The sequence below is a fragment of the Acinonyx jubatus genome, chromosome X (assembly GCF_027475565.1).
Source record: "Acinonyx jubatus isolate Ajub_Pintada_27869175 chromosome X, VMU_Ajub_asm_v1.0, whole genome shotgun sequence".
In the NCBI taxonomy this organism is placed as follows: Eukaryota; Metazoa; Chordata; class Mammalia; order Carnivora; family Felidae; genus Acinonyx; species Acinonyx jubatus.
In genome coordinates, this window is record NC_069389.1 from 67,077,679 (window position 1) to 67,104,185 (window position 26,507).

General features: G+C 34.6%; 1 protein-coding gene across 2 annotated transcripts in view; it reads right to left on the reverse strand.

The window, feature by feature from the left end:
* Nucleotides 1–26,507, reverse strand: part of RPS6KA6 (ribosomal protein S6 kinase A6) — a 182,682-nt gene that overhangs the window by 97,881 nt on the left and 58,294 nt on the right. For both annotated transcript variants that reach the window (XM_027053734.2, XM_053201420.1), the window contains exons 4-6: nucleotides 16,207–16,288; nucleotides 15,196–15,276; nucleotides 13,682–13,761 (exon numbers count right to left, since the gene is read on the reverse strand). In XM_027053734.2, coding sequence (XP_026909535.1) covers nucleotides 13,682–13,761; nucleotides 15,196–15,276; nucleotides 16,207–16,288 — 243 coding nt within the window. The remainder of the gene's footprint in view (nucleotides 1–13,681; nucleotides 13,762–15,195; nucleotides 15,277–16,206; nucleotides 16,289–26,507) is intronic.

A 26,507-nucleotide genomic window follows, 5' to 3' on the forward strand; every position in this document is an offset into this window, starting at 1 on the left:
TTAATCAAAGGGTTAAAAATCTGTACACTGAAAACTATAACACATTGATGAAAGTAATTGAAGAGGGAATTAAGATGGGAGTTAAGTAGGGCGACCGGGATTTTTGTTGTCCCTCAAACACAGCTTTATTGAGGTCAGATCACTTGGAACACCCATGAAAGCAATCTGTGAATTGGCAGAAGGATCTCCACAGTTGGAGGGAGACAGCTTGGCAGGATCGAGGTGCCTGCATGTGAATTGGGGGTGATAAAATGGCATAGGCACTGAGGGGAGGGAACCCTTTCTGTGGAGAGACAAAAAAGAGAGAAAGAGAAAGGGGTTGTGAAAGTGCAGCATCACATTAGCACAAAAGGAAAACCTCACTGGATCACAGACTGGGAAACAAGAAGTATGGAAAGGGCCAGTTTATTTTTTGCAAACAGCCTTAGAAGCTGAAACTTGGGAGGTCTGAAAGTGTGTGACTTTCTCTGGAACAAAGCTGGGAGCCTTGGTTTGCGCACGTGGACAGGTAAGAGCTGGCCCAGGAGTACATAGCATGGTATAGCGTTCTCAGGGGCACACTGGGACAGAACAGCCCCCTTCCTGGAGGACTTTGGGAAGAAGGTTTATTGCTTTCCCAAAGACAAAAGACCCTGCAGGTGTCAGCCAAAGGCCTTTTATCAGCAGGGCAGAGTGGCTCTACTCTGCAACAGGGGAGAAAAGCCAGACAGACTGGGTCCTTTAAGACTTTGGGCTTTGAAGCTCAGCCAAGTACCTAGAAGGTGAAGGAGAACTGTGGAGCAGGGCAAGCTGACCGCCTTCACTATTCTATGAGGGCTGCCTGAACGGCGTGGGTTGAGATACCTAGTCTGGGGAGGACAGAGTGGGGTGTTGCCATTTTACTCCCAACACCAAAATGGTGGGACTTCAGAGAGCAGCACAGGGGACCCCAGTAGAGATGGGACAGGCTTACACCAAATCCCCTAAGTCCATGCAGGCAACTGCTTATCTACTGGAGCAAGACTGACTGCCCCAACTCAGTCAGACTCTCCTCCAGTCCAGCACAGCTACTGGTCCCAAGAACCAATAGACATATCTTTTCACTTATTTTATTTTATTTTTCATTTTTTTCTACATTTTTTTTTCTTTTGGAATCAGGCTCATCATTTCTGATTTGTTTTGGGTCAATTCTTACTATAAATACACACACACACACACACACACACACATTTGTTTGTTTCTTTGTTTAATCAGGCATCTTTATTCTTTTCTTTTCCCACCTTTTCCTTTCTTATTTTTAATTCCCTTTCTCTTTCTCTGGTTTAACCTTATACTTTTTTGATTCTCTGCTCTTCTTACTGCCCCTTTCATTTTTCCTTTTTTATAGGATCAGTCTTCGCCTCCCCCCCACCCAACTTTTCCTTCTTTTATTTCCACAGCCATTTCAATAAAAAAATCAAAGCATATCTGGTTGAGGGTCCAAACACTCCACCGCTACAATCAAGGAGGAGCTCTGCAGAGGACTGACCAGTAGAATACACCAGCCAAAACGTAACAACAGGTGCATGCAACATACACCGAAACCACATCCTGAAGTGCCAGGTCAGGACAATGTATGGCGCCTCTATAATATAGTAGTACACTCAGGGGTAGGACATATAACAAGCTTTTAAAAGACACAAAAGACAGAAGTTTGGCAAAATGACAAGTTGGAGGACCTTTCGCCAAAGAAAGGTCAAGAAGAAATCACAGTCAGAGAATTGCTCAAAACAGATATAAGAAGATATCTGAAAAACATTGAAACACAGTTTTTTAATATTTATTTTTGAGAAAGAGGGAAAGACCATGAGCACTGGGGAGCAGGGAGCAGAGAGAACAAGACACATAATCTCAAGCAGGCTCCAGGCTCTGGGCTGTCAGTACAGAGTCTGATGAGGGCATGGGGCTCGAACTCTCAAACCACTAGATCATGACCTGAGATGAATTCAAATACTTAACCGACTGAGCTACCCAGGTGCCCCATGAAAAAAAATTACTATAACAGTCCTAAGACTAATAGTTGGGCTTGATAAAAGCATAGAACACACCAGGGAAACTCTTGCTGCAGAGATCAAAAACCTAAGAACTAGTCAGGATGAATTTAGAAATGCTATAACTGAAATGCAAAATAAATTAGATACAATGACAGTAAGGATGAAAGAAGCAGATGAGAAAATAGGTGAAATAAAAGAAAAATTATGAAAAATAATAAATCTGAAAAAAATAGGGAAAGGAAATTACTAGATCACAAGGGGAGAATTGGAGAGCTAAGTGATTCCATGAAATGAAAATATCTGTGTCAATGGAGTTCCAGAAGAAGAGCAAGAGAAAGGGTCAGAAGGTTTATTTGAACAAAGTATAGCTGAGAACGTCCCTAATCTGAGAAGGGAAACAGGTATCCAAGTCCAAGAGGCACAGAGAACTCCCTTCAAAATCAACAAAAACAGGTCAACACCACAAAATATCATAGTGAAACTTGCAAAATACAATGACAGAGAGAATTCTGAAAACAGCTAGGGACAAACATTTCTTAACCTACATGGGTAGATACATAAGGTTAGTAGAACCTCTTAGTAAAACCTGTCCAATGAAACTTGGCAGGCCAGAAGGGAGTGACAGGAAATATTCAATGTGCTGAACATAAAAACTATGGAGCCAAGAATCCTTTACACAGCAAAGCTGCCATTCAGAATAGAAGGAGAAATAAAGACTTTCCCAGACAACCAAAAACTATGGGAGTTCTTGAGCACTAAAATAGTCTGGTAATAGATCCTAAGGGGGACCGTGAGAGTGGAAAGCAGCAAAGACTGAAAAAGACCAGAGACATCATAACAAACATGAAATCTATAGATAACACAAAGGCACTAAATTCGTATATTTCAAAAATCACTCTGAATATAAATGAACTAAATGCCCCAATCAAAAAAGTACAGGACATCAGAATGGATTAAAAAAAAAAAGATACATCTATACGCTGCCTACAAGAGACTCATTTTAGACTTAGACACCTGAAGAGTGAAAGTGATGTGATGGAGAACCATCTACATGCTAACAAACATCAAAAGAAAGCCAAAGTAGCCATACTTATACCAGACAAACTAGATTTGAAACCAAAGACTGTAACAAGAAATGAAGGGCATTATATCATAATTAAAGGGTCTATCCATCAAGAAGAACTAACATTATAAATATTTATGCCCCCAATATGATAGCACCCAGATATATGAATCAATTAATCACAATCATAAGCAAGCTTATGGATAATACTGTCACAATTGCAGGAGATTTTAGTACTCCATTAACAGCAATGGACAGATCATCTAGGCAGAAAATCAACAAGGAAACTACAACACTGAATGACACATTGGACCAGATAGACTTCACAGATATATTCAGAACACTTCATCTTAAAGCAACAGAATACACATTCTTCTTGAGTGAACATGGAACATTCTCCAAAACCGATCATATACTGTGTCACAAAATAGCTCTCAACAGGTACAAAAAGATCAAGATCATACCATGCATATTTTCAGATCACAATACTATGAAACTTGAAGTCAACCACAAGAAAAAAATTGGAAATCCCTCAAATACATGGAGGTTAAAGACCATCCTACTAAAGAATGAATGGGTTACCCAGGAAATTAAAGAAATTAAAAAATACATGGAAGCAAATGAAAATTAAAACACAATAGTCCAAACCCTTTGGGATGCAGGCCTAAGAGGAAAATACCTTGCAATTCAGCCCAATCTCAAGAAGCAAGAAAGGTCCCAAATACACAACCTAACCTTACATCTAAAGGACTTAGAAAAGGAGCACTGAATAAAGCCCAAAGCCAGCAGAAGAAGGGAAATAATAAGGAACAGTGCAGAAATAAACAATACAGAATAATAATAATAATAATAATAATAAACAGTAGAACAGGTTAATTAAACTAAGAGCTGGTTTTTTGAAAGAATAAACAAAATTGATAAAGCCCTATATGGACTACCAAAAAGAAAAGAGAGAGGACCCAAATAAATCAAATCGCAAATGAACAAGGAGAGACCACAACCAACACCACAGAAACACAAACAATTATAAGAGAATAGTATGAAAAATTATATGCCAAAAAACTGGACAATCTGGACGAAATGGAGAAATTCCTAAACATTCACACACTACAAAAATTCAAACAAGAAGAATTAGAAATTTTGAACAAACCCATAACCAGCAAAGAAATTGAATGAGTTATCAAATATCTTCCAACAAGTAAGCATCCTGGGCCAGATGGCTTCCCAGGGGAATTCTACCAGAATTTAAGGAAGAGTAAATACATATTCTCCTCAAAATGTTCCAAAAAATAGAAATGGAAGGAAAAGTTCTAAACTCATTCTATGAAGCAAGCATTATATTGATTCCAAACCAGACAAAACCCCACTAAAAAGGAGAATTACATGCCAATATTCATGTTAACCTAGATACAAAATTTCTTAACAAGATACTAGGAAATCAAATTGAACAGTATATTAGAAGAATTATTCATCATGATCAACTTTAAATCATTCCTTGGCTGCAGGGCTGGTTCAATATTTGCAAATCAATCAACGTGATGCATCACATTAATAGAAGAAAGGGTAAGGACTATATGATCCAGTCAATAGATGCAAAAAAAAGCAGTTGACAAAATATAGCATCATTTCCTGATAAAAACACTCAAGAAAGTAGGTATAGAAGAAGCATACCTTAACGTCATGAAAGCCATACATGAAAGGCCCACAGCTAATATTATCCTCAATGTGGAAAAACTGAGAGCTTTCCCCGTAAGATCAGGAACATGACAGGGATGTCCACTCTCACCACTTGTTGTTCAACATAGTGTTGGTAGTCCTAGCCTCAGCAATCAGAAACCAAAACGAAATAAATGGCATACAAATTGGCAAGGAGAAAGTTAAACTTTTACTCCTTGCAGATGACATGATACTCTACATGGAAAACCCGAAATACTCCACAAAAAAAAAAAAAAAAGAAAAAGAAAAACTGCTAGGGCTGATACATGAATTCAGCAAAGTCGTAGGACATAAAATCAACATACAGAAATCAGTTACATTTCTATACACCAATAATGAAGCAACAGACAGAGGTATCAAGGAATTGATCCCATTTACAATTGTAACAAAAATGATAAAATACCTAGGATTAAACCTGACCAAAGACGTAAAGATTTTTATGCTAAAAACTATAGAAAGCTGATGAAAGAAATTGAAGAACACATAAAGAAATGGAAAAGCATTCCATGCTCATGGACTGGAAGAACAAATATTGTTAAAATATCAATACTCCCCAAAGCAATCAACACATTTAATGCAATCCCTACCCAAATAATACCAGCATTCTTCACAGAGCTAGAACAAACAATCCTAAAATTTGTATGTAACCACAAAGACCCTGAATAGCCAAAGTGATGTTGAAAAAAAAACAAAGTAGAGACATCACAATCCCAGACTTTTAACCTGTATTGCAAAGCAATATCATTAAGATAGGATGGTATCGGCACAAAATAGACCTATAGACCAATGGAATAAAGAACCCAGAAATGGACACACAAATATATGGTCAACTAATCTTCAACAAAACAGAAAAGAGTATCCAATGGCAAAAAGACAGTCTGTTTATCAAATGGTGCTGGGAGAACTGGACAGCAACATACAGAAGAATGAACCTCGACCACGTTCTTAAACCATACAAAAATAAATTCAAAATAGATGAAAGATCTAAATGTGATACTGGAAACCATCAAAATCCTATGGGAGAATACAGGCAGCAACCACTTTCACTTAGGCCACAGCAACTTCTTACTTGACGTGTCTCCAGTGGCAAGAGAAATAAAAGCAGAAATGAACTATTGGGACCACATCAAGATAAAAAGCTTCTGAACAGCAAAGGAAACAATCAACAAAACTAAAGCGGATTTGATGGAATAGAAGAAGATATTTGCAAATGATATATCAGATAAAGGATGAGTATTCAAAATCTATAAAGATCTTACCAAACTCAACACCCCAAAAAAACACAAATATCCAGTGAATAAATGGGTAGAAAACACAAATAGACACACTTTTCCAAAGAAGTCATCCAGATGGCTAACTGACACATGAAAAGAGGCTCAACATCACTCATAATCAGGGAAATACAAAACAAAACCACAAGGAGACACCAGTCAGAATGGCTAAAATCAACTCAGGAAACAATAGATTTGGGCAAGAACGTGGAGAAAGGGGAACCCTTTTGTACTGTTGGTAGTAATGCAAACTGGTGCAGCTATTCTGGAAAACAATATGGAGGTTCCATTTTTAATTTTAAATAATTAAAAATAGAACTACCCTACAACCCAGCAATTGCACTACTAGGAATTTATTCAAAGAATACAAAAATGCTGATTTGAAGGGGCATGTGTGCCTCAATGTTTATAGCAGTGCTTTCAACAATAGCCAAATTATGGAAAGAGCCCAAATGTCCTTCAACTGATGAATGGATTAAGAAGATGTACATACAACATGGTACACTACTTGGTGATGAAAAGAATAAAATCTTACCATTTGCAACAATATGGGTGGAACTGGAGAGTAGTATGCTAAGTGACATAAGTCAGTCTGATAAAGACATACCACATAATTTCATTCATACGTGGAATTTGGTAAACTCAACAGATGAACATAGGGGAAGGGAAGGAAAAATTAGATCAAAACAAAGGGGGATAAAACCATAATAAACTCTTAAATACATAGAACAAACTGAGGGTTGCTGGAGGGGGTGAGTTAAATGGGTGAAAGGCATAAAGGAGGGCACTTTTTGAGATGAGCTCTATCACATGTAAGAGATGAATCACTGGGTTCTACTACTGACACCAAGACTGCACTGTATGTTTACTAACTGGAAAATTAAAAAAATAATAATAAATGGAAAAGGTCACAAATAAATGGAACAATATTCTCCACTACAGATCAGAAGAATTAATACTGTTAAATTGTCCACATTATCCAAGAAAAATGTACAAATTCAATACAATTCCATTATAATTCCAAAGGCATTATTGAAGAAAGTTAGAATGAACAATTTTAAAATCTGTTTGGAATAATAAAAGATCTTAAATATCCAAAGCAACCTTGAGAAAGAAAAAAAATGTAGTCATCAAGCTCCCTGAGTTAAAACTACATTACAAAGCTATAGTAAGAAAAATAATATGGTATTGACATAAAAATAGACACATACCTTAATAGAACAGAGTCCAAAAATAAACCTATACATATATGGCCAATTAACTTATGATAAAGGAGAATATACAAGGGCGAAAAGATAGTCTCTTTAATAAATGTTGTTGGGAAAACTGGATAGCCACATGAAAACAATGCAACTAGGTTAATATCTTATACCATACACACAAAGAAAATTAAGTTAAAATGGATTAAAGAGTTAAACATAGGACCCAAAACCATAAAACTCCTGAAAGAAAACTTAGGCAGTAAAAACTCCTTGACATTGATCTTAATGTTTTTTTTTAATCTGACTCCAAAGGTAACAACAGCAAAAATAAACAAGTGGGACCACATCAAACAAAAAAGCTCCTGCACGGCAAAGAAAAATATCAATGAAATGAAAAAGCAACATACTAATATTTGCAAGTCACATATCTGATAAGGTATTACTATCCAAAATATATAATCAACTCCTGCAACTCATCATCAAAAAATAAAAAACAATTTGATTTTAAAAAATGATCAGAAGATCTGAATAGACATATTTTCAAAGAAGACATTACTAATCATCAGGGAAATGCAAATCAAATGCACAATTAGATATTGCCTCACACCTGTTAGAATGGCTATTATCAAAAAGAAAAGAATAATAACTATTGAGGATGATGTGGAGAAAATGGATCACTTGTGCACTGTTTGTAGGAATGTAAATTGGTATGGCCACTATGCAAACCAGTATATGAAGATTCCTCAAAAAATTAAAAACACAGAACTACCATGTGATCTGGCAATTTCAAGGCTGGATATTTACCCACAGGAAATATAAACACCAATTTGAAAAGATGTCCACCCCTATGTTTGCTATAGCATTACTTACAACAGCCAATATACAGAAATCATGTTAAGTGTCCATTGATTTATGAATGGATAAAGAAGAGGTGGTATATGTATACAATGGAGTATTATCTACCAATAAAAAAGAAGGAAAATTTTCCATTTGTAACAACATGGGTGGACCTTGAGGGTGTTATGCTACATGAAATAAGTCAAAGAATCGCAAATATCATATTATTTCACGTGTAATCTAAAAAACAAAACAAACAAATATAATAAAAGTCATGGAAATGAGAAGAGTGGTGGCTGCCTGACAAAGGATGGTTGGTGAGTGGAGGAATGGGTGAGGGGGGGTCAGTAGGTACAAACTTCAGTTGTGATAAACAAATAGGTGGTGGGTATGTGGTGTGCAGCATGGTGACTACAGTCAGTGGTATTGTAGTGAATATTTATAGATGACACAAGAATAGATCTTGAAAATTCTTAGCACAAGAAAAAAAATTGGTAACTTTTTGTGGTGAAATATGATGACTAGATTTACTGTGGTGATCAATTTGCAGTGTACACAAGTGTCAAATCATTGTTGTACACCTGACACTAATATAAAGTTGTACATCAATTTAAAAATAAGTCAGAAAATAGGGAAAAACAAAGAACAGATGAGACAAAAAAACCCATATAAACAGCAAAATTGGAGATTTAAACACAGCCAAATCAATAATCATATTAAATGTAACAGATATAACACTCAAATTAAAATTAAAAGGCATAGATTTTCAGATTGGATAAAAAGCAAGGATAATTGCTTTAAGTACTGCTTCAAGTATTGCTTTAAGTACTTTTACAATTAAAAGGCATAGATTTTCAGATTGGATAAAAAGCAAGGATAATTGCTTTAAGTACATTAACAGTGTTAAAATATGTCATCTCATAATAATAAAGGTATCAGTTTATCAAAAAGAAATGATAATCCCAAAAATTTACACACTCAGTAACTTTGAAATACATAAACCAAAACTTAACAGAAATTTAAAATTAACAGAAAAAAGATAAATATATAATTATAGTCAAAGTTTTCAATCTCTGTATCACAAAAATTTATAGAATATATAGGCAAAAAATTAAGAATGCAGTAGACTTAATCCACTATCAGCCAACCTGATCTAATTGCATTTAGGACCTTCCACTACTCGAAATCAGAATACACATTCTCCTTAAGTATACACAGAACATTTACAAAAATATACTATATACTGAAGCATAAAATAATTATAAGTGAATTTAAGGGAATTGAAGTCATACAAACTATGGTTTATGACTACAATAAAAATAAATTAGAAGTCAATAATACAAAGTTATCTGGAAAATGCCAAAATATTTATAAATTAAATAACATACTTCTAAATACTCCATGAGTCAAAGAAAAAATAAAAAGGAAATTAGAGAGTACGTGAAACTGAAGGAAAATAAAAACATCACATATCAAAATATGTGGGATAATGCTAAAGTATTGTTCAGAGAGATGGTTAAAACAGTATACACCTACGTTAGGAAAGATGAAAGGTCTCAAATTAGTAACTTCAGCTTCCATCTTAAAAACCTGAAAAGTTAGTGAAATATATAGTAAGCAGGAAAAAAATGAAGTAATAAAAGTTACTGTGGAAAACAATGAAATAGAATAGAGAAAATCAGTGAAGCCCAAAGCCAGTTGATTTGTTGAGAAAAAATAAAATAAAATTGATAAACCTCTAGCAAGGCTAAGCAAGATAAAAAAGAGAGAAGAGACAAAATAAGAACATCAGGTATGGTGATACAAGTATCATTAATGCTTCTACTGCTATAAAAAGGATAATAAGGGAGTATTATGAACAATTTCATGCCAGTGAATTTGATAAATTTGCTAAAATGGTAAAATGGTTAAATTTTTAAAAGGCAAAGATACCAAAGCTCACTCAAAAAAAAAAAAAAAAAGATACCTCCAAGTCTCTTAAACAAATTGAATTTGTAGTTAAAACATCTTACCATTAAAAAACTTCAGGCCAGATAGATTCACTGGTGAATTCTACCAATCATTTAGTAACAATTTAACATTGAATTCTTCTAGACTTTAATAACAATTTAACATTGAATTCTCTAAAAAAACAGAACAGGAGAAAACACTACCCAACTCATTCTATAAAACCAGATTTGCTCTGACATCAAAACAAGGCATAAACAATACACAAAATCTATAGTCAAATGTCCCTCATAAAAATAAATGTAAAAATTCTTAACAAGCATTTAGGAAATATCACCCACCAATATGCAAAAAAGATAATGCATCATGATTACATGGTGGGGGTTCATCCATAGGCAAGATTGCTTCAACATTTGACAATCAATCAATGTAATTCACCTATTAAAACATTAAAGAAGAGGGGCGCCTGGGTGGCTCAGTCGGTTAAGCGTCGGACTTTGGCTCAGATCATGATCTCACGGTCCGTGAGTTCGAGCCCCGCTTCGGGCTCTGTGCTGACAGTTCAGAGCCTGGAGCCTGCTTCAGATTCTGTGTCTCCCTCTCTCTCTGACCCTCCCCCGTTCATGCTCTTTCTCTGTCTCAAAAATAAATAAAACATTAAAAAAATTAAAAAAAACATTAAAGAAGAAAAAATATATAACACCTCAATAATGGCAGTAAAAGAATATTACAGGGGCGCCTGGGTGTCTCAGTCGGTTGAGCATCCAGTTCCTGATTTTGGCTCATGTCATGATCTCATGGTTCGTGGGATTGACCCCTGCATCGGGCTCTTTGCTGACAGCATGGAGCCTGCTTGGAATTCTCTCTCTCCCTCTCTCTCTGCCCTTTCCCTGCTCCCACATAAATAAATAAACATTTGGGGAAAAAAAGAAAAAAATAAATAAATATTACAAAATCTAACATACAACAAACAAGAAACAGAAAGGATCTTTCACTTGATAAAGAACACGTAAAAAGACCTATACTTAACTTTATAACTTATGCTAAAATTATGCTTTTCCCCTAAGACCAGAAATAAGGCAAGAGTGTCTGCTCTTATCAATTCAATAGAAGACTGAACTGGAGGGCCCAGCCAGTGCAGCAAAGACAAATAAAAGAAATGATGTTGATAATGGAAAATAAGTAAAAACTCCTTATTTGCAGATTACAAATAGAAAATTCTATGGAGTCTACAAAAAAAAGCTGTTAGGTGTAATAAGGAAGTTCAGTTAAACTGTGGGACACAAATTCAGTATGCAAAACATCAATTGTATTTCCATCCAACTTGAAAATGAAATTAATAAGAAAGCAATTCCATTTACAACGGCATTTTTATTTTTTTTTATTTTTTAATTTTTTTAATGTTTATTTTTGAGAGAGATGGAGACAGAATATGAGTGGGGAAGGGAGAGAGAAAGAGGGAGACACAGAATCCGAAGCAGGCTCCAGGCTCCAAACTGTCAGCACAGAGCCTGACGCGGGGCTCAAACCCACGAGTTGTGAGATCATGACCTGAGTCGAAGTTGGACGCTCAACTGATTGAGCCACCAGGCGCCCCTACAATGGCATTTTTCAAAGGAAACAGGTAAATTTGATTAATAAATGCATAAGACTTATAGACTGAAAATGACAACCTATAGACTTAAAATGACAAGATATTGATGAGAGAAATTGAAGAAGACTCAAAAACTGGAAAGAAATATATTCGTGGATTGGGAGACTCAATGTTATGAAATGTAAATTATTTGCAAATTGACTTAGAGTTTCAATGCAATCCACAGTAAGCTTTTTTGTAGAAAGTGAAGAGCTGATTTTAAAATTGATATGGAAATGCAAAGGATCCAGAAGAGGCAAAACAACTTTGAAAAAGAAGAGCAAAGCTAAAGGATTTGCACTACCTTACTTTAAGACATATTATAAAGGTAATCAAGAAATCACGTGATATTGAAATCAAGATAGACAAATAGATCAACAGAACAAAATATGATCAATTGATTTTCAACAAAAATGCAAGGTAATTCAGTGAAGAAAGCATGGACTTTTCTAATCATAATGCTAGAACAATGGGGTATGTACATGCAAAAAAAAAAAAAAAAAAGGACTTCAACACATATCTTCACCATACACTAAAGGATTATAAACTTAAATGTAAAACCTAAAATTACAAATTGTGTAGGAAACAGAAAATCTTTGTGACCTGAGATTACGCAAATATTTTTTTAAATAGGACACCACATTCATAAAAGAAAAAAATTAAGTTGGACTTGATCAAAATTAGGAACTTCTGCTTTTTTAAAAAGAACTGCTTTTTGAAAGACATTGTTAAAGAGAATGAAAACATAAACTACAGACCAGAAGAAAATATTTACAAACAACATATATGTTAAACGACCTACCATCCAAAATATATAAAGACTCTCAAAACTCAGAAGAACAACTCAATTCAAAAATGGGCCAAAGATTTAAACAGATATTTTACCAAAGAAAATAAACAGTTGTCAAATAAGTGCACTGAAAAATTCTCAACATCATCAGTCATTAGAATTATGCAATTCAAAACCACAATAAGGTACCACTACACACACTTATGTCCAAAATGAAAACAAGACTGACCATATATCAAGGGTTGGCAAGGATGTGGAGCAACTGAAACTCTCATATGTTGCTGTTGGGAGTGTAAAAGTTATACCACCTTGGAAAACAATTTGACGGTGTCTTTAAAATAAGTTAAAACATACATCTACCAAATAGCCCCGTCATACTCCTAGGTATTTAACCATAAATATGAAAACATATGTCCATACACTCATTTGTACATGAACGTTTGTAGCAGTTTTATTGGTAATATCCCAAAACTGCAAATAATCCAAACATCCATCAATAAATTAATGCATAAACAAATTGTGGCATATTCATACAGTGGAATACTACTCAGCAATAAAAATGAATGAACCACTGATACATATAACACCATGGTGAAATCTCAAAATAATTATTGAGTTAAATACGCCAGACCAAAAAAAAATACATACATTATGATTCCATTTATATAAAATCCTAGAAAATGCAAACCAAACAATGACAAAAATCAGATTCAGTAGGAGTGGGGCAGAAGGGAGGAATTACAAAGGGGCACAAGAAAATGGTTGGGGACGACGGATAAGCTTATTATCTTGATTGTGACGATGGTTTCACAGGTATATACGAATGTCAAATTTTATCAAATATGTACCGTAATATATGCAATTTATTCTATGTCAATTATACCTCCATACACCTGTTTTAAACATGAATAAAATAAACACTACTCCCAGAGGCATTTTGGTAGCTTGAGTAGCCAAAATCCTAGGCTTGCCCCTATCTACTTCATCCAGTTATTTATATTGATCTTGTGCCTAAGGGAATAATGAGTAGCACATTGAGATGGATCTAAATGACAGGAAGACAGAAAATACCATTAACTGGCACATCCACTAAATACTATGCAGTGAAACAAACAGAATAATTATTTAACTTTTCTATAGAAAAATTAATTATCAGAACAAAAATGATTTTTGTTTCAATAAAATATAGTAAAAATTCACAGATACTCACCTCTTTGGATAATCTTGTAAAGACATCTCCTCCCCTGAGAAAATCTAGTATTAAATACAGCTTCCCTTCAGTCTGAAAGGCTAATTATAAATTAGAATGTAGTAACAGAACAATCTTAAAGGCTTAACAAGCTTAGTATAAATTTTGATAAACAAATTTAGAGTTTTATCATTAAACACTATAAAGGAATTAAGAATTTATTCAAATGGTCCAATGTTATTGGGTAACATTATCTCACAATTGAATTTAGTGTTGAAATAGCTATAAACGCCTTCCCAGAACATAATCAACTTTGCATGTGGCTTTACACAGAAATGTCTACCACCATCATTTTCCTGATTTATGGATCAATGGTGTTCAATTGCAAACTTCCTGAACTCTGCCTCCCTACCTAATGAAAATCTACTAATTCTTTCAAGCTCAACAAAAATGCCAACTCCTCTATTAAGCTTTCCTCTATTAAGGATTTCTCTCTTTTCACATTTCCTTTAGCATCTTTACCCTCTTCTGCATAAGAATTATTTGGTACTGCTTTTGAGATATCATTGTTCTTTATTCATGTCTCTCTTAACTCCACTTTGGAATGTACAGTTAATTCGTTTACATGTCTGTGTTCCCATAGATATAATTTTTTTTGAGATCAGAGATTGTTTCACCTCTAGAGCCTACTGCATTCAATACAGTGTTTTGCACACAATTGGTATATACTGATTAATGTCATGTCACCCTAGAGATTTAAGGAAGAGATTTAGGATAACAGGGAGTAAAAGAAAAATGGGTGGAAATTTCTTGAGTGTTTTTTATAAAAATTATTTAATACCTACTTTACTGCATTATTTTTCAAAATTACCTAAGAATTTTTTAAATCTACTGCTAATTTATCTCTTGAAAATTTAAAGTGACATTGTAGAATGTATCAGTGATTTAATGATGTATATACCTTTGCATTCTCCAGGAAAACCAAACTTCACAATCTCATGCATGCATTAAATTATCAATGGAGCCATGATTCAAACTCAGAACAGTCGGACTCCAAATTCATGTTCTTTCCATTATACCTACTTGCTTCTTACTGGTATTCTTCTCCCCCCAAATATAAGAGAGAATAACTTAAATGGGCTAATATACCTACATTGTCCTCTCCAATAGAAGTAGGAAATAAATGAATATACTCATTATGAACAACATGTAAGAGGAACACATGCAAACACCAAATGCTTTGAATAAATCATCACACTTTATAGCCTAAGATCATTAAAGGTACAGCATAGCAGAGTAAAGAAATACTACCAGACAGGTAATCAGAAGATACTATCTTATTACCTTAGACAAGTTAACCAACAAATACAGAAAATACAATTCAAAGCTGGTTATTAATTCTTATTCTTATTTCAGATGAATATGTTTTACATAGTTGAATTATTAAATCAGTTTGAAGTATTTATTTCTTATTATATTATTACTTGAAAGGAAAGCTTAACTCTCTAATTCCATAAATTAAAAAAATTACATACCATAGTGTAATTTGACAATAAATGGATGATTTACTTCCACCAGTATATCCCTCTCCATCTTTGTCCGAACTCTGTCTCGAACTAAAAATTATAGTAGAGTAGAATATATTACTCTTCTATATAAAATTTAAGTAGAGATCTCATAAATAATTCACCAAACAAAAATATGAAAATATAAAATGCAACTTTATAAGTGCCTAAATTTGCCTAAATTTGCAGTCTATATATTCCTAGACAGTAATTACCATACTATCAGAAAGCCAACAAATTTAGTTTTGATCTAGAGATGGGTTAAAGTGACATAAATAGGTATTTGGTTAATATGCATTTATTATGTATTGGTCTCCGATTGTTCAAATGTGTTTACTGATTAAAACTGAGCAACGTTGGGGCACCTGGGTGGCTCAGTTGGTTGAGCAATTGGCTTCGGCTCAGGTCATGATCTCACGGTTTGTGAGTTTGAGCCCCGCGTCGGGCTCTATGATGACAGCTCTGAGCCTGGAGCCTGCTTCGGATTCTGTGTCTCCCCCTCTCTCTCTGCCCCTCCCCCACTCATTCTCTGTCTCTCTCTCTCTCTCTCAGAAATAAATAAACATTAAAAAAATTAAAAAAAAAACTGGGCAATGTTATTGTTATCACAGCCTAGAAGATGGTGTATATATGTGTATCCAAGTGGTTGTGCTTTTTCAGTATGCAAAACCAACACAAATAGAACAGAAAAAAATTAAGAAACTTGAAATAAAATAATATAGCTTAATAAAACAAGTACATTTTAAGTAAAATAAAATGTGTCACTTTTATACCATTAAATTTTTACCAGGGTATAGTCTCACTAAATTACAGTATATGCCAATATCAAACCTAGAAATATCACTTACAGGCTAGAAAACTGTAACAATTACTAATGTTTAAAGAAAACTGAATCTACTCAATTTTTACAAGCAATACACAGCATATTTGTTAAAACAAGATTTATCAAATTCTATTTTATTAAACTTTTTCATCTTCTACCTTTTAAAGAAGCTTTTTTTAACACCTTCATTGCATAGAGCTGCCCAGCATCAGGACCAGTCTTCTTTCGAACAAGAAAAACCTAACAGAGGAATTTTTTGAAAAAAGTAAAATTCACATTTCAAGACATTCTTGCTATACACATAGACTAGTGCATGTTTCAGGGCCTACATTTTCTCTAATTTTATAAAGATAGATCTTTCTCTATAAATTATACTCTTACTTGATTTTTTTCTCATTTTCGTTCATTTACTAAATCACACTCTCATACATATTACCATAGGAAAGAAAATTATTAAAATAGATGACATGGTCAAGGACTTTAAGAAGTTTGTGACATAAAAGATAAGCAACATAATGAAGGGCAATTTCATCTAAAGGAACTCCTTTTAATACCCAAGCTCCTTTTTGTTACCTTAATAAAGACCAAAAAATGATATAACTCTTAGTTTGATATCTTCATTTCTACTTCCTTATTGGTCCATTTTAGAAATTAGCATACATTTTATTTTCTGTAAGAAATCAGAGGCAATTGTATCTGTCTGCCAGGTTGAAGAATCAAGATGGCTAATTATTCAAATACATTAAAGTTAAACTCTTTACTGTTACTGAGCAAGCTTAGGTAATAATATCTCATATTTTCAAATTAAAATTATGACTCATTAAAGCTAAGTTTCTAGGGGTGTCTGGGTGGCTCAGTCGGTTAAGCATCCAACCTCAGCTCAGGTTATAGTCTCATGGTTCATGAGTTTGAGCCCCACGTCAGGAACTGTGCTGACAGCTCAGAACCTGGAGCCTGTTTCGGATTCTGTGTCTCCCTCTCTCTCTGCTCCTCCTCGGCTTGCTCTCTGTCTCTCTCTGTCTCTCTCTGTCTCTGTCTCTCTCTCAAAAATAAATAAACATTAAAAATGCTGTTTTTAAAAAGCCTTAGTTATAAAGATAAATATTAATAGATGGAAATTTTACAGGAGTTATTTACTAGTAGAGAGTGGTTTCATTTTTTAAAAATAGTAAAAGTTGTTCACTGCTTTGAAATAAACTATATAGAAACAAAAAAAAAACAACAATAGAACAGATCAATGAAAGCAGGAGTTGGTTCCTTGAAACAACTAATAAAACTGATAAACCTCTAGCCAGATTATCAAAAAGAAAAGAGAAAGGACCCAAATGAATAAATCACAAATGACAGAAAAGAAATAATAACGAACACCACAGAAATACAAACAGTTGTAGAAGAATATGAAATACAAATATGAAAAACTATATGCCAACAAATTGGGACAGCCTGTAAGAAATGGATAAATTCCTAGAAACAATATAAATTACAAAAACTGAAACAAGAAGTAATAGAAAACTTGAACAGACCAATTACTAGCAATGAAATGAATCAGTAATCAAAAAAATCCAAACAAACAAAAGTTCAGGACCAGATGGGTTCGCAGAGTTCTACCAAACCTTTAAATAAGAGTTAATATATATTCTTCTCAAATTATTCTAAGAATTAGAAAAAAGAAGGAAAACTTCCAATTCATTCTATTAGTGAGCATTACCCTGATACCAACACCAGAGAGACACCACAAAAAGAGATCTACAGGCCAATATCCCTGATACCAACACCAGACAGACACCACAAAAAGAGAACTACAGGCCAATATCCCTGATGAATACAGGTGCAAAAATTCTTAACAGAATATTAGCAAAATTAATCCACAATAGATTTTAAAAAAAATCAAGGTTGTCTGGATGGCTCAATCAGTAGAGCATGCATCTAATCTCGGGGTTGTAAGTTCAAGCCCCACAGTGGGTGTAGAAATTACGTAAAAATAAAATCTTAAAAAAAACTATCATTCACCATGACCAATTGGGATTTATTCTTGGGTTAAAACAGTGGTTCAATATTCATAAATCAATCAACATGATATATAACATTATTAAAAGAAAGGACAAAAACATTACAATCATTTCAAAAGACGCAGAAAAAGCATTTGACAAAGTACAATATCCATTCATAATAAAAACCCTCCAGAAAGTAAGATTAGAGGGAGCAAACCACAATATAATTAAGGTCATATATGACAAATACACAGCTAATATCATCTTTATTGGGGAAAAACTGAGAGCTTCCTAACAAGACAGGAAAATCCACTCTCACCACTTTGATTTAACATAGTACTGGAAGTCTGATCCACAGCAATCAGAGAAAAAAAAAAGAAGAAACACAAAGCATCCAAATTCTTCCTTGCCAGAAAGAATAAAACTTTCACTATTTGTAGATGGCATGATACCATATATAGAAAACCCAAAAGACTCCACAAAAAAACTTACTAAAACTCATAAACAAGTTCAGTAGAGTCACAAGATACAAAATGAGTGTACAGCAATCTGTTACATTTCTATACACCAATAATGAAGAAGTGAAAAGAGAAATCAATAAATTGATCCCATTTCCAATTGCACCAAAACCATAAGATACCTAGGAATGAACCTAATGAAAGAGGTAAAAGATCTGCACTCTAAAAAACTATAGATACTGATGAAAGAAATTAAAGAGGACACAAAGAAATGGAAAAGCGTTCCATGCTCATGAATTGGAAGGACAAATATTGTTAAAATGTCTACATTACTCAAAGCAATCTACACATTTAATGTAATCTCTAAAAAAATACTACAGTATTTTTCACAGAGCTAGAACCGTCCTAAAATTTGAATGGAATCACAAAAGACCCCGCATAGCCAAAGCAATCTTGAAAAGAAAAGCAAACCTGGAGACATGACAATTCCAGACTTCAAGTTATATTACAAAGCTGTAGTGATCAAGAAACTACATTACTGGCAAAAAAGAGACACACAGATCAATGGAACAGAATAGAAAACCCAGAAATGAACCCAGAACTATATGATCAAATAATCTTTGACAAAGTTGGGAAGAATAACCAATGGATAAAAAACAGTCTCTTCAACAAATGATGCTGGGAAAACTAGACAGTAATTTGCAAAAGAATGAAACTAGACCAGGGGCACCTGGGTAGCTCAGTCAGTTGGGTATCCGACTTTGGCTCAGGTCATGATCTCATGGTTTATGAGTTCAAGCCCCACATCAGGCTCTGTGCTGACAGCTCAGAGCCTGAAGCCTGCTCCAGATTCTGTCTCTGTCTCTCTCTCTCTGCCCCTCCCCTGCTTGTGCTCTGTCTGTTTCTCTCTAAAAAATAAAAAAAATAAAACTGGACCACACTTTTTTACACTATACACAAAAACAAATTCAAACTGAATGACAGATGTATGTGAGACAGTAAACCATCAAAAACCTAAAGGGAACATAGGCAGCAACCTCTTTGACATCAGGTATGACTAGGTATATCTCCTGAGCCAAGAGAACCAAAGGCAAAAATAAACTACTGGGACTTTATCAAAATAAAAGTTTTCTGTACAGTGAAGGAGACAAACAACAAAACTAAAAGGCAACTTACACAATGGGAGAAGATATTTGCAAAAGACATTTCTGATAAAGGGTTCGAATCCAAAATATGAAAATAACTTATCAAACTCAACACCCAAAAAATAAATAATCCAATTAAAAAATGGGCAAAAGACACGAATCAATATTTTTCCAAAGAAGACATACAGATGGACAACAGACAAATGAAAAGATGTTCAACACCACTCATCAAAAGGGAAATACATATCAAAACCACAATGAGATATCACCTCACACCAGTAGAATGGCTAAAATTAACAACACAGGAAACAACAGGTGTTGTTGAGGATGTGGAGAAAGGGGAACCCTCTTACACTGTTGGTGGGAATGCAAACTGGTATAGCCACTCTGGAAAACAGAATGGATGTTCTTCAAAAAATTGAAAATAGAACTACAATATGATCTACCAATTGCATGACTAGGTATTTACCCAAAGGATACAAAAATACTGATTTGAAGTGATACGTGCACCCCAATGTTTACAGCAGCATTACCAACAATAGCCAACTTAGGGGAAGACCCCAAATGTCCATCTACTGAAGAATATATAAAGATGTGGCATACACACACACACACACAGAGTGTAATATTACTCAGTGATGAAAAAATAATGAAATATTGCCATTTGAAAGGACATGGATGGAGCTAGAGAATATTATGCTAACTGAAATGTCAGAGAAGGACAGATACCATACAATTTCACTCATATGTGGAATTTAAGAAACAAAACAAACGAACATGGGGGTGAGGGGAAGAGAGAAAAATAAAGATACAGATTCTTAACTATAAAGATCAAACTGATAGTTGCCAGAGGGAAGGTGGGCAGAAGATAGGGTTAAATATGTGATGGGGAATAAGGAGGGGATTTGTGATGAGCACCAGGTGATTTATTTAAGTGTTGAATCAGGAAAGTCTACAACCGAACCTGCATTACACTGTATGTTAACTAAAAGGAATTTAAATAAATCTTGAGGGAAAAACAAAACAAAAGAAAGAAAACAGAAGGACCAACTGAATGTCCACTTAGAGAGTATTTAGACCACCAAGTACCCTCTTTACCTTAGCTCAGTGGATGGTTGCCTTCTTTGTTCTCACTCCAATAAAATTCTGATGTCTTATTCTCTGGAGAAATCTCTCAACTGTATGACGCTAAGCACAAACCCTAAGCCTAACACACTTTAACCCTGACTCTATGCCTAACCCTACCCCTTACCAATAACCCCTAAGCTCTACATCTAGCCCTAACTCTAACCCTAAACTTAGCCTCTGGAGAGGTCTCAAACTGCTGGAATGGAGGCACATAGACTCACCCTAATCTTAAACCTAGCTAGCTCCAAACCTTAACCCTAACCCCTAACTGCTAACCATTAATCCCAACCCTAACTCTAACCCTAAACTGATCCCTCTGTAGAGGTCTCTGAATTGCAAGATAATAGGCATATACCCTCACCCTGGCTGTAACTCTAACCCTAACCCATACCTTAGCTCTAAACCAAACCCTAATCCAAGATCTGAGGAAAAAAATTTGCTATATATATCATATGTATGTATGAGAAAAAAAGAAACATAGAGGCAAACCAAGAAACAGACTATAGACAGCAAATGATGGTTGCTAGAGCGAAGGTGGGTGGGATGTATGGGTGAAATAGGTGATAGAGATTAAGGAGAGCACTTGTGATGAGCACCAGGTGTTGTATGGAAGTCTTTAATCACTATGCTGTACACCAGTATCTAATATTACCCTATATTTTAACAAACTGGAATTAAAATAGAAACTTAAAAAACAAACCAACAAAAAATAGAGTAAACGAATTGCCATAACACACAAAGACACACACACACACACACACACACACACACACACACACACACTTCAGCTAAATATATGGCATTAACCCTAAGCATCAGACTCAAAGTTTTCAGATACCCAATTTCCCTTTTCCTAATCAATATCATGTGGCCAAGAGGATGTCAACAAAGAAGTCAAGTAATTTCATGAATAATGACTCTACCACAAGTAGGAAAACTATTTTTATCAGTTTCTTAAAGTAAAGCAGTTCTCATTTTCTTTGGTCTCAGAAATCCTTTACAATCTTAAAAATTATTGACGACTCCAAAGTGTTTTTGGTATTTTTGTGGATATCTATTGATATGTACCATATTAGAAATTAAAAGAGAAAAAGCAACTAGGTATTGATTCATTAAAAAATAATAAACCTGCCACATGTGAGCATATTTTTTATAAAAATAACTATGTTTTCCAAAGCAAAAAAAATGTGAAGAGTGACATTGATCATTTTTTTTTGTGAATCTCTAATATCTGACCTAACAAAAAGAGAGTTGGATACTTATGTCTGCTCTGCATTCAGTCTGTTGCAATTAAGTTGCTTTGCTTGAGGCAGAGAAAGAAAATCAGGTCTCACACATATATGTATATAGAAAAGAAGAGGAGTATTTTAAGAGCTGTTTTACATAATTGTGCTGATTCTTCTTTGATATGACACAAGAACTTAAAAAGTGGCAGTTTCTTAAAGGTTAGTTATAATGAAGAATCTGAAACCATATCCATTAATTGTCCGAATTCTGTTATGTAATAATCCATTTGTCTACCTTACATTTTGAAAGTGTTTGTACTCATGTCTGATTTGATAACATAACATATTGGTCATCTCAAAAGTACTGCTTCACTGAATTATGCAGATCTACATATGAACAGCAGTGATCTCATCAGAAAAGTTTAGTATTAAGGTGTCAAGTTCACAGTGGCAAATAAAAATTTTCCAAAACTAAATTTTTGCTTCAAAGCTCAAATTTTATCATTGACAAAAATATTGTCAGTTGTTTTACATGAAATAACAGGATCACTCCTATTCATTTTTGAGGAAATATCTACCAAATACACAAGTTTAGTAACCATAGTTTGTCAATCATTCTTTCAAATAAAAATGATGTTCCATGGAAAAAGTGGCTAGTTCAGCTTACAACTCAAAAAATCACACAAGTGCTTTGTGTTGATGGTATGAAACTTCTGGTATACACCTAAAGTGCTTTATGTGTACTTCTCATTTCATCACACAATATTAAAAAGAACTATATTCAAGGGTTGGGATTAAATAAATTTAATCACTGTTAACACTTCATCAAGGACATTCTGAGGTAACATTTGCATTTTTTAAACTGCAAAGTGTGTAGCAGTGAAGAATACAATGACTACTGACATAATTTGTAATCACTGCCTTGATTGTGCCAAGATGCCAGAAGTTTTGTAAATAGTATCTTAGTTTTATTATAAAATAGTTTCGACCTTGAGGATTCCCTGAAAGCATCTTATTAGACAGACCATACATTGAGGGTCACTGTTCCAAAACACAACACTTAGTAGAGTTGAAAAAATGGAATGTAGAGGGCAAAAAGAAGCAAGCAAGCAAGAAAAAAAAATGGTCCAGACTTTCTGGAAGACATCTGCACAAAGCAGCCACTTTTTCTCTAGCTCTTCTAAAGCTCACTAACATCCTACTATGTCATCTAATAGAAGCCACTATTTATAGTCTAGAGAAATAATTGTTTATTTGTTCATCACCTGATTTGTTCTTTTCTGATCTTATGGGTGGACTTAACTAGCATAAGAAAATATCATCTCACTCTGTTCTTTTCCCATTATCAACTACAAAAGAAGTTGCATATCTTCAAACTACTGTATCTAAAAACATATCTATCCTCATCAAAGAGGTTTCTTTTCAGCCACACTGATACAATTCTTGGAAACAGTTTGTTAAAGAAATGAGTGAGTGAGCTACTCCAATATATCTCTTTAGGTCATGTGGACTTTTATATTTTACATGAAGAAGTACTCAGTAAGGGGGAACCTGGGTGGCTCATTCAGTTGAGTGTCCAACTATTGATTTCAGCTCCAGTCATGATCTCACAATTTGTGGGATCAAGCCCCACATCAGCATCTGCACTGACAGTGTGGACCCTGCTTGGGAATCTCTCTCCCTCTCTCTCTGCCCCTCCCCTGTTCATGCTGTTTCTCTCTTTCAAAATAAATAAATAAATAAATAAATAAATAAATACTTTAAAAAGTACTCAGTAAATATTTGTTGAAGTGAATTTTAACAGTGACACTGACTGAAGACAAGAACAAACTGCAAGGGATTTTAAGATACAAAGATATATTTTTAAAACTATCTCTTGATAATTACTCAAGAGGGCAAGGGTTTAATATTTTCAAAAATTCATTTTAAAATCCTATATAATCCATGAATGTTAAAATGTATGCTTTGTATAAATATTACTTGGCATGTGAAATACAAGGAAGGCCAGTCTGACAATTGTGATCATGTTTTCTTTCATGTGTTGTATTTGATTGTGTTTTAAAATAATCCACGTAACTTGTTTGGTATACTACATTTCAATCTTTCATTAGTAATCATTAATAGTATTATACTTGGTGTGTTTAGTACAGAATTTTTATATGCATATTTCATGATGATAATGCAAGCTTCTTTAAAATACAATTTTACAAATGTCTTTAGTAGTGATTTTCCCCATTAAATATACTATAAAGATATCTAATCTTGCAAGACTTTGTATAGGCTAAAAGTCCATTTATTGCATTTTAACAATGGAACTTTTGCAGGCAACTATATAAGACTGCAGCCCAAAGTTTCTTAGAATTGCTCCTACATTTCTCTGATTCACAGCCTTGGTCAAATTCCTGCATAGGTTCAGCCTATAACAAGTCACACCCAAACAATGCCCATGCAAATGATGTATTCCTGACAAGCAAGTAGGTTCACATACTAGGAAGAAAAAAATATTAAGCTACCTCCTTAATATTTGGTTGATGAACTGCATGAAATTCACTATTCTGTAATTCAGTATTACAAATTTTAAAAAGGTTTCTATGATATGCTTGTTAAACTAAAGTTCCTACACAAAATTGAGTATTCCCTGAATTTAAGGACTGCATTAAAAACTTGTCTACATGTTGCTATATATAATGTGGAGATATGACTGAAGACATTTCATTATGTTAAACTGTATTCTTCTATGGAGCCCCATGGGGAAAAATTTTTTTTGATCTGTTAGATCTTTTTACAACCTTAAAGATACTGTCAATAATCATGCAATAAAAGGTATCAACTTCTTTATAATGGCTACCAAAAATTTTAAGTCTTCATTTTGTCCCAGTTCTGGAAGATATAGGCCATTATGCCATGCATTTGTAAACAACAAGAATGTATCTCTGGCTTCATCTATTCTTTCCTGCTCTAATTTTTCTGCTTCCATTTTCCTCTCCACTTATTTTTTAATTTTTTTTTTACTTGGTATTCATCTACGAAAACCTTAAATTCTTTCTGGAGCAAAGCTGGATATAAATATGTATACATATGAATTAATATATAACTGAAATGAAAAAAACAAATGACTTTTAATGGCTTGAAAGGTTTGCCTATTGAGATTTTATTCAAGTCAATACTTAAGCATTTATACATTTGGGATATAAAAGAACTTCATCTCTGTTCTTCTAAAATTAACATCATAAAATGCAAAATATTTAAGAGAATATTATACTTTTAGAAAGTCTAAAAGCTAAAGGTCTGCAAGGGTGCCTGGGCGGTTCAGTCAGTTGAGAATTTGACGTCTCCTCAGTTCATGATCTCATAGTTCGTGAGTTTGAGCCCCACGTTAGGCTCTGTGCTGAAAGCTCAGAGCCTGGAGCCTGTTTCAGATTCTGTGTCTCCCCTGCTCTTTGACCCTCCCCCACTCACTCTCTGTCTCTCTATCTCTATCTCTCTCAAAAACAAATAAACATTAAAAAAATTTTTTTAAAGTGTGCAGAATGTACATACCTACTCCACAGGTCAGTTCTATAAGCACACCCCACATACAATATATATTAAAAGCTCTTTCTAATTTTACTCTTCTCAGCACAACTATTCAAGTCATATCTCCTTATCTTCATATGCCTCCCTTGCCAATTTACTGCCAAACCATAACCTGCCTTAGTTTTGTGTGTGTGTGTGTGTGTCCTGAAAATGCTTTTCTGTATTTTATATGTTACATTCTATACCACATAAATAACAGGTTACTTTAAGAAAATTAATGTCAAGTTTATATTCACTAATACAGCTTTTACAAATGTTCTGCGCACACACTGGGTATTCAAAAATATTTTTCTTTTGAAGAAGGGAGTTAAGATGTTAGAGAAGTAGGGGGATCTGGATTTTCCTCATTCTTCAAACAGGGTTGTATTGAGGTCAGATCACCAGGAAATAGATGCACAGAGCAGTGGAAGGATCTCCACAGCTGGAGGGAGAAAACTTGACAGGATTGAGGTACATGTAAATTTGTTGGGGGAGATAAAATGATGGAGCTACAGAGGAGAGGGAACCCCTTCTGTGGAGGGACAAAAGGGAGAGAGAGAGGGGTTGTGAAAGTGCGGCATTGAGTTAGCACAATAGCAAAACCTCTCTGGACCACACACTTTTGTAAACAGCCTTGGGAGCTGAAACTCTGAGGCTTTTGACATGCATGATTTTCTCTGGATCTTTCTCTGGATCGGAGCTATGGAGCACTTCCTGGGGAGGAGGGAGCTGGTCCAGGAGTGCATAGAGTGGTGTAGCGAACTCCAGGGACACTGGAACAGAACAGTTCCCTTCCTAGAGTACTTTGGGAAGAGGGCTTATTGCCCCCAAGACAAAAGAACCTACAGGTACCAGCCACAGGCCTTTCATCAGCAGGGCAGAGAGGCTCCACTTCAGAGCAGAGAAGCAGATTGAAGCAGTGCCAGGTTCTTTAAGACATGGGGTTTTGAATCCCA